Genomic DNA, 18,184 nt, shown 5'->3' with positions numbered 1-18,184 from the left:
TGTTTCTCATGCATAAGGACCTTCCTTCTGGGGAAAGTGCTCAGGAGTAAGTTCCCTGATGGCAGAGGCCATCAAGGCAAATCTCAGACACAAAGCCTCTCCCTGTGCACATTAGGAATGTTTTCAACTACTTGCATTCTGGCCATCTGGTCTACCACAGTGTCCGATCCTGGGGGAATGTGACCCTAGAGTGTGATTAGCCCACCAAGGCCTGGAAGGACCTCAAGGCCCCATGACTCTTAGCTCACTGGCTGTTTTCAGAAGCACTTGCATGGACATGCCATGACTAACAGGGGAGCTGAGTGACAGGGTGCCCTCCCCTCCCATCCCAGGGGTTCAGCCTTCAGCTCCACTGGAGTCTTGCTCGTAGCAGCCGAACCAGGAGACACCTTCTCAGTCTCCATTCTGGAAGGGGTAGGGCCCCTGGAGGCTGAAGCTATGGGCAGAGCCCGGAAGACTGAGCAGATAGCCCCATTCTGGACACCTCATTACACCGATCCAGACACCATGCCCGGCACTCACTGGGGCACCCACCTGTGACGCCCATGTCCTTTCCCTGACATGTGCTTGTGGTGGAGAGAGGGGCAAGGGCAGGCTCCTGGAACTGGGCTGTGGGATGCTGCAGAAGGAGCCCAGCCTGGGCATGACCACAGCCAGCAGCATGGTTTGCAGGCTCAGGACCCACCACAGCTGCCCCGACCCAAACTCCACATGGATTGCCAGGAAAAACCAGGGATGACAGGTCAGAGATCTTTCTAGAAGGCTCAAAGAGCTCTGCTGAGGTCAGCTCCTACCCTGCCCAGGGGCCCGATAGGACACACCGGTCTACAAGAGCTGAACTGGGTCCTCTGCAGGCCAGACGATGCCTGCAGCCTGGCTGGCTCTCTACTGTGGGGGAGGGCCAGCAGGGCATGAAGGGCACCTTCCCTGCCCCAGCCAGGAACGGAAGGCCCTAGAAAGCCAGAGCAGGTGCTTCCTCAAGGGCCAGAAGCAGACCTTGCCCTTTGGTCCCTAAAAGGAGACAGGAGGCCCCAGAGCCAAGACCACAGCACAAAGAGCCTCCATAAAGGGGCTGGGGCTGCAGGAAGCCCGGCCTGCAAGCCAGAAGCCACCCCCACGGGCCATGGAGGGCAGGCACTGGAGGCTGGGCATGGCAGTGGGGAGAAGGCACAGGCCATGCCCCACTCCTCAGTCTGCCCCGGCCCCCGGGTCCCCAGGACTGGCCAGTTCTCACTCAGGCTACAGAGTCCCTGTTCCTACTCCACTCTCCCCACCTCACCCCTGCCTCTCCTCCCCCGCCTGCTTCCTCCACAGACACCCCCAGGCCACTGAGCCTATCCGCCTTCACACAGGGCATCCCCACAGCACTCCCCAGGCTCACCCTCATTGCCTCAGACCCGGACACTGTCCACATGCTGCGGTCCAGCTGTTTCTGGAGAGGTCCTGAACCCCAGCATCACAGCAGGGTCTCCCCGGCACCTCACACCTGAGGCCAACATCACCACCTGCACCATCGCTGTGCCTACACCTCCAGCATTGCCCCCACTTCCCAAAGACCAGGCCAGTGACCTGGAGCCCCAGCCTTTGTCCTGCTTCTTGGGAGCCCCACCTCAGACACGCCTGCCATCCCTGCCCTCTGCCTCCCACAGCCCCACGGCCTTCCTACTCCTGGTGGCCCCAGCCCAGCCCACATCCATCCTCCATGCCATACTAGACAGAACTTTCCAGAGAAAGACCCTCAGCTTCTTCAAAGGGCACAAAGGCCATCTTGAGTCCATCTACAACCAAGCCACCCGCCACTCTTCTCCAGGCCCACAGCCCAGCCTGGATCAAGGCTCTGGTTGTCCCTGTGCCTGGAGTTATGCACCCAAACCCACAGGCACACAGACACATGTGCTTCTAGCATGCCCTTCCCTCACCTGCTCGGCCCCAAGCCTCGGGGTCTCATCATCCCTCCCAGTCCTTGGTTGTCTCCCTTCCGTCTCCCCCCGCCCTGTCACACACACCCGCCACACTCACAGCTGGCCCATGGGAGCCTGTGGGTCCCGGCACTCAGCCCTAGGTCTGATGGGTGGGAACACAGACATCTCTCCCCGGGGGCATGAAGGGCTTGGTGTGGCCCTGGCCTCCTGGGAGTCCTGGTCCACAGAAGACATGAGTGGGCAGAGTTAACGACATAGATGCTGCTGCCTCTACCTGTGTGAGCTGAGGAGGGGCAGTCTCACAGACTGAGACTCTAGCCCCATGGGGCCTACCTCTCTGGTCAGCCATGAGCCTGGGTGGGGCCCACGGGCCACCACTGGGGATGTCCTCGGACAACACAGCTCAAATGCAGGTGGCTCATGGACCCGGCCTTGGATCTGCTCTTATTTCTGAAAGAAAGAAAGAAGGAAAATGCGCAGGGGAGGCCTTCAACATTTTGATCATTGTGTGCTCGTGACTCAGGAATGATGGCGGATGGAGGTCCGGGTCTCCTGTGTGCCCTGTGGCCCACCACCAAGCTCCCCCTCGCCTGCCTTACAGCCCGTGGGGTTTTGGCCAAGCCAGGAACCATAGCGCTAACCAGGGCCACCGTGACCGACAGCTCTACAGAAACCCAGTGCCAGAGCACTCCCAGGGTGGCCAGCTGCTCATTCTCTGGGGCTCACTGCAGGGCCAGGGGCGGGAGTCGCTGGGCAACCCAACGAAGCCGGGGGAGGGGAGGAAGTGGTGTCGAGCTGGTCACAGAAAGCCAGGGGATTTCCCAAGTGGTCATGACAGAGAGACGCGTTCCAGCCAGAGGGATGGACTGGGTCGCCAAGGCCCTGGGGGAGGCATGGTGTATGCAGCGGACTGGGTGCTGGGGCGCAGCTTGGCCAGTGGTTCAGGGAGGGAGGGCAACACTGGGCCCCAGGCAGTGAAGGTCATCGGAAGGCAGAGCAGCGAGAACGTGACCTCGGGACCCAAAGGGAGTCGGGTGTCGGGAAGGACATCCAAAGCCCGGGCCAGGACACTGAGGTCAGGGAGGAACATGCCAGGGCCCAGGGTGGATCATCTCTTCAAGCAGAAAACAGACTTTCTAGTTCCTGGGGCTCCCTGGGGACCCTGGCTGTGGGGGGGGGGTTCTGCAGTCCCCAGCACAGGGACAGCTCACCGTGCCTATGATTCCTTCCAGTTTTGGGGCCAGGGCACCCTGGTCACCGTCTCCTCAGGTGAGTCCCCCTTGCACCTGCTCTGGGGGCCTCAGGCCAGGTCCCTGGGCCGGTCACAGCTCCACCATGGGCTGAGTGCCTGAGGCCTGCTGGGCCCCCAGCCCCATTAGGGACTAGCCTTTAGAGCTGACAGGGCCCCTGGTGGTAAGCAAGCTGAGAGCCGGCAGAGAGAAGAGAAGCCCCGGGGACAGGTGTTGGCTGGAAGGAGAAGTTGTGGCAGAGCAGGGTTAGGGCCGGGCCTGGCTGTTTGTGTGCTAGGGGCTGGCCCGGCACACTAGTGTCGCTAAGAGCTCGACATGTGGGGACGGGGCATCCCGGTCACCATCTCCTCGAGTAGTTGCACCCCTGCCTGCCTCCCTCGTGCCCTGGGGTTGGGCGGCTGGGGGCAGGGAAGCCAGCTGTGTCCGCTGCATCCTTGGGGAATGAGTCCCAGCCCGTGCAAGGGGCCAGGGAAGATTTTTGTCTGGGGAGAAGCAGGGACTGTTTCCCTGTGCAATACTTTTGGTATCTGGGGCCAAGGTACCCAGGTCACCGTCTCCCAAGGTAAGATGACTTTCTGTCTGCTCCCTCTGTCCGAGGGAGGAATATCCAGAGGCTCCTTGGTCTGTGTGGGACCTTCTGGGGAGGCCAGGGGGCTGCTTCTGAGGCTGTGGGGTTCCCACCTTGCCGATGGCCTTTCTGCAGGGAGCGGGGCCTCCGGCCTGTGGAAGGCAGGTTGGCAGAGGGGGCTCCGTGTCCAGGGCTGGAGGGGGCTCACACCTGAGGATTCAGGAAGCCAGGCAGTGGTCAGGGGGTAAGGTTTTTGTACACCCCTTAGCGGGGCCCGTGTCAATGTGACTATTTTGACTACTGGGGCCGAGGAGTCCTGGTGACGGTGTCCTCAGGTGAGTCCTCCCGGCTTTCCTCTCCTCTCTCTGTCGGGAGGTTTTGGCTGCATTTGGGGAGAAAACGGAGGGTGCCAGGGTCTCGGATCTAGGGCTGGCTTGGTGGCCAGGCTCTCCGGGGACCTCAGCCACCCTCAGCTTCAGGGGCCACCTGGTCCTCTCAGCCCCACTGGCTGTGATCTGAGGTGGACCGAGGCCTTAGCCAGGCCCCACTTCTTGTCCGGGGCCCCACCAACATTGTCACAATGTGACAACTGGTTCAACTACTGGGGCCCCGGGACCCCGGTCACCGTGTCTTCAGGTGGGTCCTCACCCTTCCCACTCTGGCTGCACTTGGGGAGATCTGGGGTTTGGGGCATTTTGGAGGCCGGGAAATGGAGGCAGAGACAGGGTCCCCCAGACACTGGGCTGGAGATCACCTTCCCACAGTTGGGGACAAGGCGGCTCCTTTGAGTGGCCTGGCCACGTAACTGAAGCCTCCTGGGGGGCCCCCGTGACTGTGGTATAATCAACATAATTGGGGTCTGTGACCCTGATGCACCTGCCATCCGGGGCAGTGGCCCTTGGGGCTGATTGGACTTCTGAGTTCCTGTTCGGGGCTGCGGTTTGTAGTCGGGCGGCCCAGGCAGGCGGTGGTCTGGCTTCTGAGGGGCCAGGCCAGGACATGGGGTCTCAGGGGCAGTGGGGTGTGGGGACCAGGGCCAGTGAGGGGGTCCAGGACCCTCCAGATAACAGTGACTTGGAGGGTCGGCCTCCGTGCGGCCTGGCAGTGCCTGGCCTCCAGAGGGGGCGATGCCAGGTGAGGCCCCCAGGGTTTTGATGGGTGCAAATGGAGACTTCACCACTGTGATTACTACGCTATCGATCTCTGGGGCCATGGAACCACAGTCACCGTGTCCTCAGGTAGGAGCGGCCCTGCTGGGGCCTTTATTTTCTACTCCTGTCTGTGGGGTTTTCTGGGCATCGGTGGCTGGTCCTCAGGACTGTCCCCCGGGGACAGGCTGGCCGGGAGGGGACGAGAGCTGGGTGCCTTAGGGATTTCAGAGCCTCCTGATTTTGATGCTTTTCTAAAACTGGAATAGTGCCAGCATGTCCGGGGCAGTAACTGAGCCCCTGAAGAGGGGCTGGAGGCTGGACAGGCCACGTGTGGGTGAGTTGCCAGGACCCCCATGGCCGCAGGACAGTGTGGCTGTGGCAGGAGAGGTCTCGCTACCTGGATCCTGGTGTCGGCTCACGAGTGTGTGTGGGCAGCTGTGTTTGGAGCGCCACAAGAATGCCGCACAGAGAGCGCGCCGTGAAAGACTTTTTTCGGAATGAGGAGTGGTGTTCTGTGCTTAGAATTCTGGGTCAACTGCAAGGACTAGGCGCCTAGGAAGGGCAGGCCTGGGGCCACCGAGCTCGGCTCAGTGCGGGCAGCTTCTGGGAGGAGACAGCTTGCTCCCCGTGAGAGGCGCGGTAACTATCAAAGGACAGGGTATGTCTGAAGTGGCTCCTGAGAAAAATAATTAAGACCACTGAGACTTTAAAATGTGAGAGATTTTCGAGCATGCCAAACTTTTTAATCCTATCCGTCAATTAGCAAGCATGAATCATGTCTTTCTGGAGTAGATACAGGACATAGTAACATGGTGTTGTGGCCCCCCTACCCAGAGCTGAGTTCTGGCAGTGATGAATTCGTTTACTTTTTATTTAATTCAGCTATTCTGGAAGTGGTGTTGTGGAGTTGGCCAGGGGGCGGCGTGTGGGGCCGGACACCTGCACCAGGTGGCCGGAAACAGGTCACAGGGACGGTCTATTTCGGGAAACAAGTAAACAGACTTGGCAAATTTATAGCTTATGGTTTTCGGGAGGTTTTGCTCAGCCCTGCGAGTCTGAAAAACAACACCTGCATAATTTGCATTTCTAAAATAAGACCGAGGCGCTGGCAGAAGCTGGAACAGTTCCTTTTTTAACGATTTGAATTTAATTCTTCAGTCTTCGCTTGCCAACATCTCATTTATACTCATTTTGAAACTAAGACATGTAAGAAATGAGAAGTCTGGGGGACAGTTTATCAATGCATTCATGTTAACTTTTTAAATTAGTTATTTCCTCAAACGGTCATTAATCTCAAACATTTTCTAACACCCCGAAGCATTGTTTTCATAAGTACTGTGTTCTAAATATTTTAAGTTGGTTGATTTTCTCTCCGTGATTAAGAAGCATTTAGATATCCTGATAAAGCGGCCTTCATTCATGTCAGCACTTTCAAGACTGCTTTTCGAGCACTCTTGTTGGGACGTGTTTTAGGCGAAGCGTGTGTGCTGATTGTCCTGAATGATTTCAGTGAAGAGTGTTGGTTGTTGGAGTAAGAGGGAGCCCAGTCAGGTCTCGAATCAGAAAGGAATTCGGGCCGGCTCCTGAACTGAAGGGGCCCCAGTGGAGGGTCCACCTGCCCCCCCACCCCCGGGGCTGCCGTGGCTTCTGCCGACTGGCTATTCATCAAAGAGCCAATTTTAATGGATTTGGAGGAATTCTTCAATACCAAAGACCCCACGGGACTGTCTGTCTGGTGACCAGGGAGCCAAAATGGTAAGAGAGAGGCAGTCCCGGCTGCCAAATTTGCTGCTCCGGAAAGTTTGTGTGTGGTGTTTTGGTTTCTGCTTGAGGAGGAGTCATTTTTTAAGATCGCTCAGGGAAAGAGTGAGATTTATTTGTATGAATCCTGAGTGGCCATTGTCTTGGCTTCTTAACTATGGATGCTATGGCTCAGATGCTCTAACATAAACAAAGTGCCTTTCATGCCATCTTTGAGTCATAAACGCAGCTTCGGATTTGAGGTCATTATTGTGCATTTCAAAGTAGCCTTCGCCTTGTGAAAAGCTTCAGGACAAAGAGCAGAATTGTATGCGCAAATTCAGATGAGATGCGTTTTTGGTCATGTTTAATGATGATTTTTATTTAGAGGAAATTTAGTTAAAGTTGGGGGCCTACTTTAGACTCAGAAGGGAGGAGACCAGCTAAGGGCATGTACCCAGGACAGTGAAGGCCCCATGGGGAGAGTCCCCAGCACAGTTTTCTGAAGCAAAGTCTCTGCCTACTCTAAGGCAAAGACGGGTTTTCACTCTGATGACGGCAAACACTCCTCAGTCCTTATAAAATGTCTTGGTGAATTTAAACTTGCCGGGAAGTATTTTACCCGGGAAACTGAGGTGGTAGTGACTGATAATGCTTGGGGGCCAAGAGCTGGCTGAGACTGGACAGGGCCATGGAAAAATAGGGGATTCCACTGGAGAAATCCCCAAGGACACACAAGGGTGGGAAAGGTAGGGATGGGCACCAGAAGGCACTGACCCTGAGCTAGGCTCAGCTGTACAGGATTCCTGGATAAGATGGCTTTGGCGAAGGCACGCCGGTCTGGTGGCCTGAAATTTTCTGGCCAGTCCCAGGACTGGGCTTTTGGGACTACACTGTACAGGACTACACTGGGCTGCCCAAAGCAGTCCTCAGCTAAACTGGACTAAACCAGATTGAGCTGGCATTTCTGAGATGAGCTTGGGCTGAGCTGAACTGGGCTGAGCTAGGCTGAACTTAGCTGCACTGAGCTGGCCTGAACTGGGCTGAGCTGGGCTGAACTGGGCTGGGCTGAACCGGGCTGAGCTGGGCTGAGCTGGGCTGGGCTGGGCTGGGCTGAGCTTAACTGGGCTGAACTGGCCTGGGCTGAGCTGAACCGGGTTGAGCTGGGCTGAGCTGGGCTAAACTGGGCTGAACTGAGCTGAACTGAGCTGAGCTGGGCTGAGCTGGGCTGAGCTGGGCTGAGCTGAGCTGGGCTGAGCTGGGCTAGGTTGAACTAAACCGGGCTGGGCTGGGCTGGGCTGAGCTGAGCTGAGCTGGGCTAGGTTAAGCTAAACCGGGCTGAGCTGAGCTGAGCTGGGCTGGGCTAGGTTGAGCTAAACCGGGCTGAGCTGAGCTGAGCTGAGCTGGGCTGGGCTGGGCTAGGTTGAGCTAAACCGGGCTGAGCTGAGCCGGGCTGGGCTGGGCTGAGCTGAGCTGAGCTGGGCTGGGCTAGGTTGAGCTAAACCGGGCTGAGCTGAGCTGAGCTGGGCTGGGCTAGGTTGAGCTAAACCGGGCTGAGCTGAGCTGAGCTGAGCTGGGCTGGGCTGGGCTAGGTTGAGCTAAACCGGGCTGAGCTGAGCCAGGCTGGGCTGGGCTGAGCTGAGCTGAGCTGGGCTGGGCTAGGTTGAGCTAAACCGGGCTGGGCTGGGCTGGGCTGAGCTGAGCCGGGCTGGGCTGGGCTGGGCTGGGCTGAGCTGAGCTGAGCTGAGCTGGGCTGGGTTAGGTTGAGCTAAACCGGGCTGGGCTGGGCTGAGCTAAGCTGAGCTGAGCTGGGCTGGGCTGGGTTAGGTTGAGCTAAACCGGGCTGAGCTGAGCCGGGCTGGGCTGGGCTTAGCACTGGGCTGAGCTGGGCTGAACTGGGCTGGGCTGAGCTGGGGCTGAGCTGAGCTGAGCTAAACTGGGCTGAGCTAGGCTGAGCCGGGCTAAACTGGGCCGAACTGAGCTGAGCTGGGCTGAGCTGGGCTGAGCTGGGCTGAGCTGAGCTGGGCTGAGCTGGGCTAGGTTGAGCTAAACCGGGCTGGGCTGGGCTGAGCTGGGCTGAGCTGGGCTGAGCTGAGCTGGGCTGAGCTGGGCTAGGTTGAACTAAACTGGGCTGGGCTGGGCTGGGCTGAGCTGAGCTGAGCTGGGCTGGGTTGAGCTAAACCGGGCTGGGATGGGCTCAGCTGAGCTGAGCTGGGCTGGGCTAGGTTGAGCTAAACCGGGCTGAGCTGAGCCGGGCTGGGCTGGGCTGAGCTGAGCTGAGCTGGGCTGGGCTAGGTTGAGCTAAACCGGGCTGGGCTGGGCTGGGCTGAGCTGAGCCGGGCTGGGCTGGGCTGGGCTGGGCTGAGCTGAGCTGAGCTGAGCTGGGCTGGGTTGAGCTAAACCGGGCTGAGCTGAGCCGGGCTGGGCTGGGCTGAGCTGAGCTGAGCTGGGCTGGGCTAGGTTGAGCTAAACCGGGCTGAGCTGAGCCGGGCTGGGCTGAGCTGAGCTGAGCTGAGCTGAGCTGGGCTGGGTTAGGTTGAGCTAAACCGGGCTGGGCTGAGCTGAGCTGAGCTGGGCTGGGCTAGGTTGAGCTAAACCGGGCTGAGCTGAGCTGGGCTGGGCTGAGCTGAGCTGAGCTGAGCTGGGCTGGGTTAGGTTGAGCTAAACCGGGCTGGGCTGGGCTGAGCTGAGCTTAGCGCTGGGCTGAACTGGGCTGGGCTGAGCTGGGGCTGAGCTGGGCTGAGCTAAACTGGGCTGAGATGGGCTGAGCTGAGCTGAGCTGGGCTGAGCTGGGCTAGGTTGGGCTAAACCGGGCTGGGCCGGGCTGGGCTGGGCTGAGCTGAGCCGGGCTGGGCTAGGTTGAACTAAACCGAGCTGGGCTGGGCTGAGCTGAGCTGAGCTGGGCTGAGCTAGGCTGAGCTAGGCTGAGCTGAGCTGGGCTAGGTTGAGCTAAACCAGGCTGGGCTGGGCTGAGCTTAGCTGGGCTGAGCTGAACTGGGCTGAGCTGGGCTGAGCTGAGCTGAACTGGGCTAAGCTGGGCTAAGCTAATCTGGGCTGAGCTGGGCTGAGTTTAGCTGGGCTGAACTGGGCTGAGCTAAACCGGGCTGGGCTAGGCTGAGCTTAGCTGGCTTGCCCTGGGCTGAGCTGAGCTGAGCTGAGCTGGGTTGCACTGGGCTGAGCTGAGCCAGGCTGAACTGGGCTGAGTTGGGCTGGGCTGAGCTGGGCTGAACTGGGCTGAACTGAGCTGAACTGAGCTGACCTGGGCTGAACTGAGCTGAGGTGGGCTGAGCTGAGCTGAGCTGGGCTGGACTAGGTTGAGCTAAACCGGGCTGAGCTAGGCTGAGCTTAGCTGGGTTGCACTGGGCTGAGCTGGGCTGAGCTGGGGCTGAGCTGGGGCTGAGCTGGGCTAAACTGAGCTGGGCTGAGCTGGGCTGAGTTTAGCTGGGCTGAGCTGGGCTGAGCTGAGCTGGGCTGAGCTGGGGCTGAGCTGGGGCTGACCTGGGCTAAACTGAGCTGGGCTGAGCTGGGCTGAGTTTAGCTGGGCTGAGCTGGGCTGAGCTGAGCTGGGCTGAGCTGGGCTGAGCTGGGGCTGAGCTGGGGCTGACCTGGGCTAAACTGAGCTGGGCTGAGCTGGGCTGAGTTTAGCTGGGCTGAGCTGAGCTGAGCTGAGCTGGGCTGGGCTGTTCTGGGTTGAGCTGGACTGAACTGGGCTGAACTGGGCTAAGCTAAACCGGGCTGGGCTGGGCTAGGCTGAGCTTAGCTGGCTTGCTCTGGGCTGAGCTGGGTTGGGCTGAGCTGGACCGTTCTGGTCTGGGCTGAACTGGGCTGCACTGGGCTGAGCTGAGCTGAGCTGAGCTGGGCTGAGCTGAACTGGGCTGGACTGGGATGAGCAGGGCTAGGCTGGGATGGGCTAGGATAGGTTGAGCTAAACCGGGCAGGGCTGGGCCAGGCTGAGTTTAGCTAGGTTGCACTGGGCTGAACTGGACTGAGCTGAGCCAGGCTGAACCGGGCTGAGCTGGGCTGAGCTGGGCTGAGCTGGGCTGGGCTGAGCTGAGCTGAGTTGGGTTGAGCTGGGTTGAGCTAAGCTGGAGTAGGCCAGGCTGGGCCGGGCTGAGCTGGGCTGAGCTGAGCTGGGCTGAGCTGGGTTGGGCTGATGTGTGCTAGGGTTAGTACACCAAACCGATTAATCAGGGTCACTGAGCCGGTCCAGCAGAAATGGACTCTCTGAGTGGCTTGGCTTAGAGGAGTGTGATGTCCAGGCTTGTGCTAGAATAACCCACGTTGGGCCATTTAGTTCTAACTGGGGAGACCTGGCCTTGCTGGACTGTCCTGACTAACACTGGGCTGACCTCAGTGACCTGGTTGTGCAAAGGGCGGGCCAAGAGGAATCTGCGTAATCCCCACTCCTCGTGTTCACAGTCTCTGCTGACCCAAGACACACAGGCCTGGGCTGGTGGTCTGTCTGGGGGCCTGGGGGGTCCTCTCTCCATGCTGTCAGCCTGCCACATGGACAGTTCACGGGGCGCGTGGCTGAGTGTGCCTCCGTGGCTCTGGGGTCTCAGAGGGAAGGCGCCGCCGGTCAGGGCCGAGCTGTCCTGAGCTGAGAGCCAGGCACCAGAGTGCACTTGAGTGCAAGGGTGGCAGGTGCCGGGAGGAGGTCACATCCGCCCCTCCCAGCGTGAAGCAGCCCCAACTTCCCACAAGCCCAGAGCTGGACCTGTGCAGCAGGGCGGGGGCCGCCTTGCCTCCCCTTCCCAGCAGGACCTGGGCCTCGACACAGCTGCCCACTGCGCCGTCGGTCCAGGCTGGCGAGGCCGCGAGGGCAGCCCTCGTGGTAGCGAAATGAGGGAGCCGTGTGGTTGGCGTTGGCCCGCCTGGCAGAGCGTGGGAAGGAGACGCCTTCTCACCCCTGTCTCTTGTCCCTCTCTGGTCCTCAGAGACCTCATCCCGTCCAAATCTCTTCCCCCTCATCACCTGCGAGAGCTCCCTGTCCGATGAGCCCCTGGTGGCCATGGGCTGCCTGGCCCGGGACTTCCTGCCCAGCTCCGTCACCTTCTCCTGGAACTACAAGAACAGCAGTGTGGTCAACAACCAGGACATCCAGACCTTCCCTCCAGTCCTGAGAGAGGGCAAGTACGTGGCTACCTCTCAGGTGCTCCTGCCCTCCGTGGACGTCCTCCAGGGTTCAGATGACTTCCTCACATGCAATGTGAAACACCCCGAGGGCAACAGTGAGGTGAACGTGCCCATCCCAGGTGAGAGTCGGGCTCTCCTACCCATGGCCGGGGATGGGGGCAGGGAGGGGGGTCAGGTGGGCTGACGTCTTGTCCCCTTCACCGCAGCGCCTGTAGAGCTGTCCCCCAACGTGACTGTCTTCATCCCACCCCGTGACGCCTTCTCTGACAACAACCAGCGCACGTCCCAGCTTCTCTGTCAGGCAACAGGCTTCACCCCCAAGAAGATCTCTGTGTCCTGGCTTCGTGACGGAAAGCCCATCAAGTCGGGCTTCAACCCAGGCAACGTGGAGGCTGAGGACCAAGGGCCCGGGCCCGTGACCTTCAGGGTGCTCAGCACGCTGACCATCACCGAGAGTGCCTGGCTCAGCCAGAGCGTGTTCACTTGCAATGTGGAGCACAATGGGCTGACCTTCAAGAAGAACGTGTCCTCCGCATGCATCCTCAGTGAGTGGTCCTGGCCCCTGGTGCAGCCCCTCGGGGCAGGGACTCCTCCTCACATTCATAGGTGTCCACTCAGGGCAGCCGCTTCCTGAGCCTTGGCTTCCTGGAGCGGCCAAGGGCAGGGAGAGGGCCACTTGTCAGGTGGGGGGGGGGGGGGCGCCCAGCATCCCCTCCAAGGGGTCCTTGGGGCTCAGGAAGGCTCGGCGTGGCCAGCTTCCGTTCTCTTGGGAAAACCTCCCCCCTTTGCCCGGTTGCCCATCCAGCCAGTCACTGACACAAACTCTCTCCCGATCCAGACACGCAGGCCAGCATCAGAATCTTCACCATTCCCCCCACCTTCGCCAGCATCTTCCAAACCAAGTCGGCCAAGCTGTCCTGCAGGGTCGTAGACCTGACCACCCGCGACAGCCTGAACATCTCCTGGACCCGCCAGAATGGCGACTTTCTGCCAACCACCACCAACTTCCAGAGCAACCTCAACAACACCTTCAGTGCCACGGGGGAGGCCACCGTCTGTGTGGAGGACTGGGAGTCAGGGGAGGACTTCACCTGCACGGTGACCCACACAGATCTGCCCTCACCACTGAAGAAGACCATCTCTAAACCCAAGGGTAGGAGTCTGCTTCTCTTCTGCCCCGGGACTCTCCCACAGCCTCTCCCCCCCCAGCCCCCCACCTGAGCTCACAGCCGCCTTTCCTCCCACAGACGTCAACAAGCAACCGCCCTCCGTCTACGTCCTGCCACCCAGCCGGGAGCAGCTGAGCCTGCGGGAGTCGGCCACAGTCACTTGCCTGGTGAAGGGCTTCTCACCCGCAGACGTGTTCGTGCAATGGCTGCAGAAAGGCCAACCCATGTCCTCTGAGAGTTACGTGACCAGTGACCCGAAGCCCGAGCCCCAGGACCCCCACCTCTACTTTGTCCACAGCACCCTGACTGTGAGTGAGGAGGAGTGGAGCTCGGGGGAGACCTACACCTGTGTTGTGGGCCACGAGGCCCTGCCCCACATGGTGACGGAGAGGAGCGTGGACAAGTCCACCGGTAAACCCACCCTGTACAACGTGTCCCTGGTCTTGTCTGACACGGCCACCACCTGCTACTGACCTGTGGGCCGCCCCACTCCGGGTGGATCCCAGAGTCCCTGGGGAACCCGTCGCTGTGTGTGCATGTGCGCAAACTAACCGTGTCAACGGGGCGAGATGTGGCGTTTTATCAAAATTAGAAATAAAAACATCCATTCAAAAGATGCTCGTCCTGAGTGAGCGATGCTCTCGCCTACCGGGGCCACAGCTGTGCTGTCCTCACCCCCAGACCAGCCTCCAGCACCGCCCCTGCCCCCACCCAGCCTCTGAAGGTCTCTGTGCTCCTCTCGCTGCTCTCATGGCCACCCAGGTGTGTGGCACACACGTACACACCCATGAACACCTGCACGCATGCGCACACGTGCAGGCTTATATGTGCATGCACGTGGGTACCTGGACACACCCGCATGCACACAGGCACACACGTGTGTGCACATGGGTACTTACACACGCACGGGCACAGACACGTGGACTCACACACATACACACACCTGCACACATGCACACACACACACACATGCACACACACGCAAGCTTATACGTGCATGCACACGGGTACTTACGCGTGCACAGGCACGGACACATGGACACACACGCATGCACACAGGCACACACGTGCATGCACACGGGTACTTACACACGCACAGGCACAGACACATGCACACACAGACACACACATGCACACCCATGCAGGCATGTAAACACACACACAGGAAACACACATGGACATGGACACAGGCACTCACGCGCTGTACGTGGGTGCAAATACACGTGCATACACACCCATGGACATAGACGTGGAGGAACCTGCAGACACACGCAGAGATGCACAGGGGTATGGACATGCACACACATACATACGAGCACACACCCATACATGTGGACACACGCAGACACATGCACACATAGGTACACACACGTACACACAGTCACAGATACGCTGACGTGTGCACACAGGGTCACTCGGTGCCTCAGGCAGGCACTTCCGCCCTCTCCGGCCACGTCACTTTCCGCAGGCCTTCATGCCCACGCTCTGCTCGTCCTTCTGTCTCAGCTCGGAGGTGCGTCCATGGGCTGGCCCAGCCTGGGCACTGACCATAGCCACCGTTGGCAGGCCCAGGGCCAAAGGGAGCCCCTGCCATGCCCAGGCACCCACGGGTGAATGGACAAGGCAGGCAGAGCCCGGACACCGGCCCCAGAGGTGGGGAGGCCCCTCCCTAGAGGGAGGCTGTAGAAAGCGTGATCTGAGTGGGGAGCCCCTGCAAACACCCAGCCCTGGAAAGGGTGGGAAGTGAGGCCCCAGGAGCAGGAGTGAGGGAGAACAGAGCCCAGTGGGCAGAAAAGGGGAGGGGCCTGAGTAGGATCTCCTCTCCTGAATGGGCAAAGGCAACACAGCCCCCTTCCGGCCCCGTCCCAGGCCCTCTCTGGCACCAAGCCCTTGGGCGCCTGAGTTCACCTGTGCAGGGGCTGCAGACCCCACCGAGTGTCCTCAGCCTGACCACCCCAGTGTTAGCCTCCCTGGAGCCTCAGGGCTCTGTCCGACCCTTTGGCCCCAGAGTTCTGGGAGGGCAGACGAGCCAGCCAGGGCCCCACAAATGCTATTCACTCCCAGAAGGAGAGACAGTGAGTGGGAATCTCACTAGGAAGCGAAGAGGTCCCCTTGGGCCCAGACACCTGCCAGCTCCTCACTGCCAGCCCTCGCTGGCCTCGGCGGCCAGGGCCACACCTGTCCCAAACCACAGGTGGCAGGGGGCCCTGCTCTCTGCCTCTCAGCCGCAGGTGGCTCCGGCTGTGTCACCACACCCCACGGAGAGTTCAGGACACTGTGAGCCACTCTTCTGGGGTCACTGCCTCCGGCCCCAGCCCAGGCCGCACCCCCACGTCTATGTTTCTCTGTCACACTCTCTGCCATCCCAGGGCTCCTGGACAAGGTGCTCAGGGCTACCCTGCTCTGCTTTGGCCACATGCTACCTCCACCTGGCCCCCCGCTTTGGGCTGTCAAGGCCCAGCTAACGCTTGGCTGAGACCCTTCCCGACTGAGCCCAGGAGCCCTCAGCCCCACAAGGTGGGTGCAAGGGAGACTGCAAGGCCAGGAGGCCATGGACACCCTCTCCTGCCCCACCTGTCCCTCCCGGGTGCAGCACAGCCGAGGGCCGAGGGTGGTTCTGGGGCTGGACTGTGCTGGTGCTGGGCCTGACCCCTCTGTGCTGTGTCCCCTGCAGAGGGGGAGGTGAGCGCCGAGGAGGAGGGCTTCGAGAATCTGAACACCATGGCCTCCACCTTCATCGTTCTCTTCCTCCTCAGCGTCTTCTACAGCACCACAGTCACCCTGTTCAAGGTAGTGGCGGCCTGGAGTGGGGGGGAGCACAGATGGCCTCAGGCTGAGCCTGACCCACTGTCCTGGGGCAGCAGTGAAACAGCTCATGTGTCTGTCGTCTCCAGGTGAAATGACCCCCCCCCCCGCTAAGAACTTCAGAGACCCAGAAGATGGGACCCAGGGGGGCACTGCCTTGGGGCCCGGGGTGCCCAGCCTGCAGAGCCTGTCGACTTGCACTTAAATCCTTCCCACGTCACCCCTCCCGCTTGCCGCCCAAAGACGCAGGCTTCTCAAGACCAGGCCGAGTGCCGTGGACGCAGCACCGCTCTGCGGCGTGTACACATGTCGCCTTGAAATAAACGTTTATATTTTATCCTGTGAAACTGCTTCTCGTGAAGGTTCTTTATCCCGAACTGCACCCACGTGTGCTGTGTGTGCATCCAGGGGTGGCCATCCCTCGTTGCGAAGCGTGTGTGGGAAAGGGGGGGGGTCTGTCTGCACACTGCCTGCCAGGGGACATGGCGGGAAAGATCTCCGTGAGGGAGACCCAGAGTCTCAGGCTCATCCGGTCTGCTGAAGGACGGCAGCCGAGCTCGAGAGGGTCCCAGTCACGTCGGGAGCCAGCAACCAAGCTTGGGCCTCAGGGCTGTCCAGCAGGGCTCTCCACCTACAAGTCCCTGTCCCGAGGGTTTGTCCCACCTGCTGAGGCATCTGGGGCGTGTGGATGGGAGAAGTTTCTGGTGAGACGGTTAGGACAGCATCTGGCAGAGGGGAGGCACGAGAACAGTCTCCGTCCCCCCAGGCCACCACAGACGAGGGGCAGGCCGTGGCAGAGGCGGGGGTGGGACCCGCGTCAGAGGCTCGCCTGGACGCCGCACAGGCAGCCAGGGCGGCCACAGGCCACGGGGCGGTGGCAGCGAGGGCCCAGGTGGAGGCCAGACCTTTCCTGGGTAACCACGTGGCTCCTGCTGATGCTTGTTGGACCACACAGGCGATGCCTTAGCGAAAGGAGGCCCGGCCAGACCCTGGGCCCTGTGTCCAGACAGGAAGAGACGCTCCCAAAGCTTCTAGTTCTGGCTCCTCTCTGCCAGCTCCCTGCCTTCCTCTCCCTCTCCCTTCTCCCACATCCACCAGGAGCAGACGGCAGGGGCCCAGCCCCTCCTCTGGCACTTTGCTCAGAAACGTCCCGAGCCACGTGTCCACACGGCCCACAGCCGAGACATGAGGCCCTCCGCGCTCCCTTCCTCTCCAAGCCCTCATCAGAATTGCGGTAACATCCAAATTCATGCGCACCGTCTTCAAGGCAGTCCAGCTTTTTCTGACGTGCGCCTCAGAACCGCAGCCTCAGGTTCTGACACTACACGTGTGACACTTCCACGTGTCAGCTCTGTCACACCCCACTTCTGGCACCGGACTGCGTATGCCCCTCTTCTGCGGCAGCCGATACAGCGGGAGCCGGACGCTGACCATGTCACTTCTGGGGGCGCATTCCCTCCATGCCCCCCAACCCTGGCGTCTGCCCGTTGTGTCCGATCCTGGGTCCTCCTCTCAGTGCCACCGTCGTCCTCGCGCACAGCGCCGTGTCTGATCACTGGTCCTCCCCCCAGTCCCTCCGTCGTCCTCACGCTCAGCGCCGTGTCTGATCCCTGGTCTTCCCCCCAGTCCCTCCGTCGTCCTCGCGCTCAGCGCCCTGTCTGATCCCTGGTCCTCCTCTCAGTCCCACCGTCGTCCTCGCGCACAGCGCCCTGTCTGATCCCTGGTCTTCCCCCCAGTCCCTCCGTCGTCCTCGCACACAGCACCCTGTCTGATCCCTGGTCCTCCCCCCAGTCCCACCGTCGTCCTCGCGCTCAGTGCCCTGTCTGATCCCTGGTCCTCCCCCCAGTCCCTCCGTCGTCCTCGGGCTCAGCGCCGTGTCTGATCCCTGGTCCTCCCCCCAGTCCCACCTTCGTCCTCGCGCTCAGCGCCGTGTCTGATCCCTGGTCCTCCCCCCAGTCCCACCGTCGTCCTCGCGCTCAGTGCCCTGTCTGATCCCTGGTCCTCCCCCCAGTCCCTCCGTCGTCCTCGGGCTCAGCGCCCTGTCTGATCCCTGGTCCTCCTCTCAGTGCCACCGTCGTCCTCGCGCACAGCGCCGTGTCTGATCACTGGTCTTCCCCCCAGTCCCTCCGTCGTCCTCGCGCTCAGCGCCCTGTCTGATCCCTGGTCCTCCTCTCAGTGCCACCGTCGTCCTCGCGCTCAGCGCCGTGTCTGATCCCTGGTCTTCCCCCCAGTCCCACCATCGTCCTCGGGCTCAGCGCCCTGTCTGATCCCTGGTCCTCCTCTCAGTGCCACCGTCGTCCTCGCGCTCAGCGCCGTGTCTGATCCCTGGTCTTCCCCCCAGTCCCTCCGTCGTCCTCGCGCTCAGCGCCGTGTCTGATCCCTGGTCTTCCCCCCAGTCCCTCCGTCGTCCTCGCGCTCAGCGCCGTGTCTGATCCCTGGTCCT

At 60.8% G+C, this 18,184-nt stretch overlaps 2 long non-coding RNA genes and 3 gene segments (V, D, J or C); 3 read left to right on the top strand and 2 right to left on the bottom strand.

Annotated features, from left to right (window-relative positions):
* The window catches only part of LOC123584386, a 92,625-nt gene extending 88,549 nt beyond the window's left edge, over positions 1-4,076 (bottom strand). Inside the window, exon 1 of the long non-coding RNA XR_006705385.1 lies at positions 4,030-4,076. This is a non-coding gene — a long non-coding RNA (uncharacterized LOC123584386). The remainder of the gene's footprint in view (positions 1-4,029) is intronic.
* LOC123584388 overlaps positions 1-4,376 on the bottom strand; it is a 180,578-nt gene extending 176,202 nt beyond the window's left edge. The window contains exon 1 of the long non-coding RNA XR_006705387.1: positions 4,328-4,376. This is a non-coding gene — a long non-coding RNA (uncharacterized LOC123584388). The remainder of the gene's footprint in view (positions 1-4,327) is intronic.
* The window catches only part of LOC123584376, a 105,004-nt gene extending 88,916 nt beyond the window's left edge, over positions 1-16,088 (top strand). The window contains 8 exon segments of the C gene segment in view: positions 3,305-3,312; positions 3,685-3,734; positions 11,569-11,886; positions 11,974-12,312; positions 12,606-12,920; positions 13,015-13,347; positions 15,611-15,726; positions 15,831-16,088. Coding sequence covers positions 3,305-3,312; positions 3,685-3,734; positions 11,569-11,886; positions 11,974-12,312; positions 12,606-12,920; positions 13,015-13,347; positions 15,611-15,726; positions 15,831-15,839 — 1,488 coding nt within the window.
* LOC123584378 overlaps positions 1-18,184 on the top strand; it is a 208,305-nt gene that overhangs the window by 56,016 nt on the left and 134,105 nt on the right. The window contains 1 exon segment of the C gene segment in view: positions 4,009-4,075. Coding sequence covers positions 4,009-4,075 — 67 coding nt within the window.
* Positions 1-18,184, top strand: part of LOC123584377 — a 271,648-nt gene that overhangs the window by 203,486 nt on the left and 49,978 nt on the right. Inside the window, 1 exon segment of the C gene segment in view lies at positions 4,925-4,978. Coding sequence covers positions 4,925-4,978 — 54 coding nt within the window.

Source organism: Leopardus geoffroyi, chromosome B3 (genome assembly GCF_018350155.1).
Source record: "Leopardus geoffroyi isolate Oge1 chromosome B3, O.geoffroyi_Oge1_pat1.0, whole genome shotgun sequence".
NCBI classification, from domain to species: Eukaryota; Metazoa; Chordata; class Mammalia; order Carnivora; family Felidae; genus Leopardus; species Leopardus geoffroyi.
Note: the sequence above shows the minus strand (reverse complement) of the source record. Positions and strands in the feature narration are given on the sequence as shown.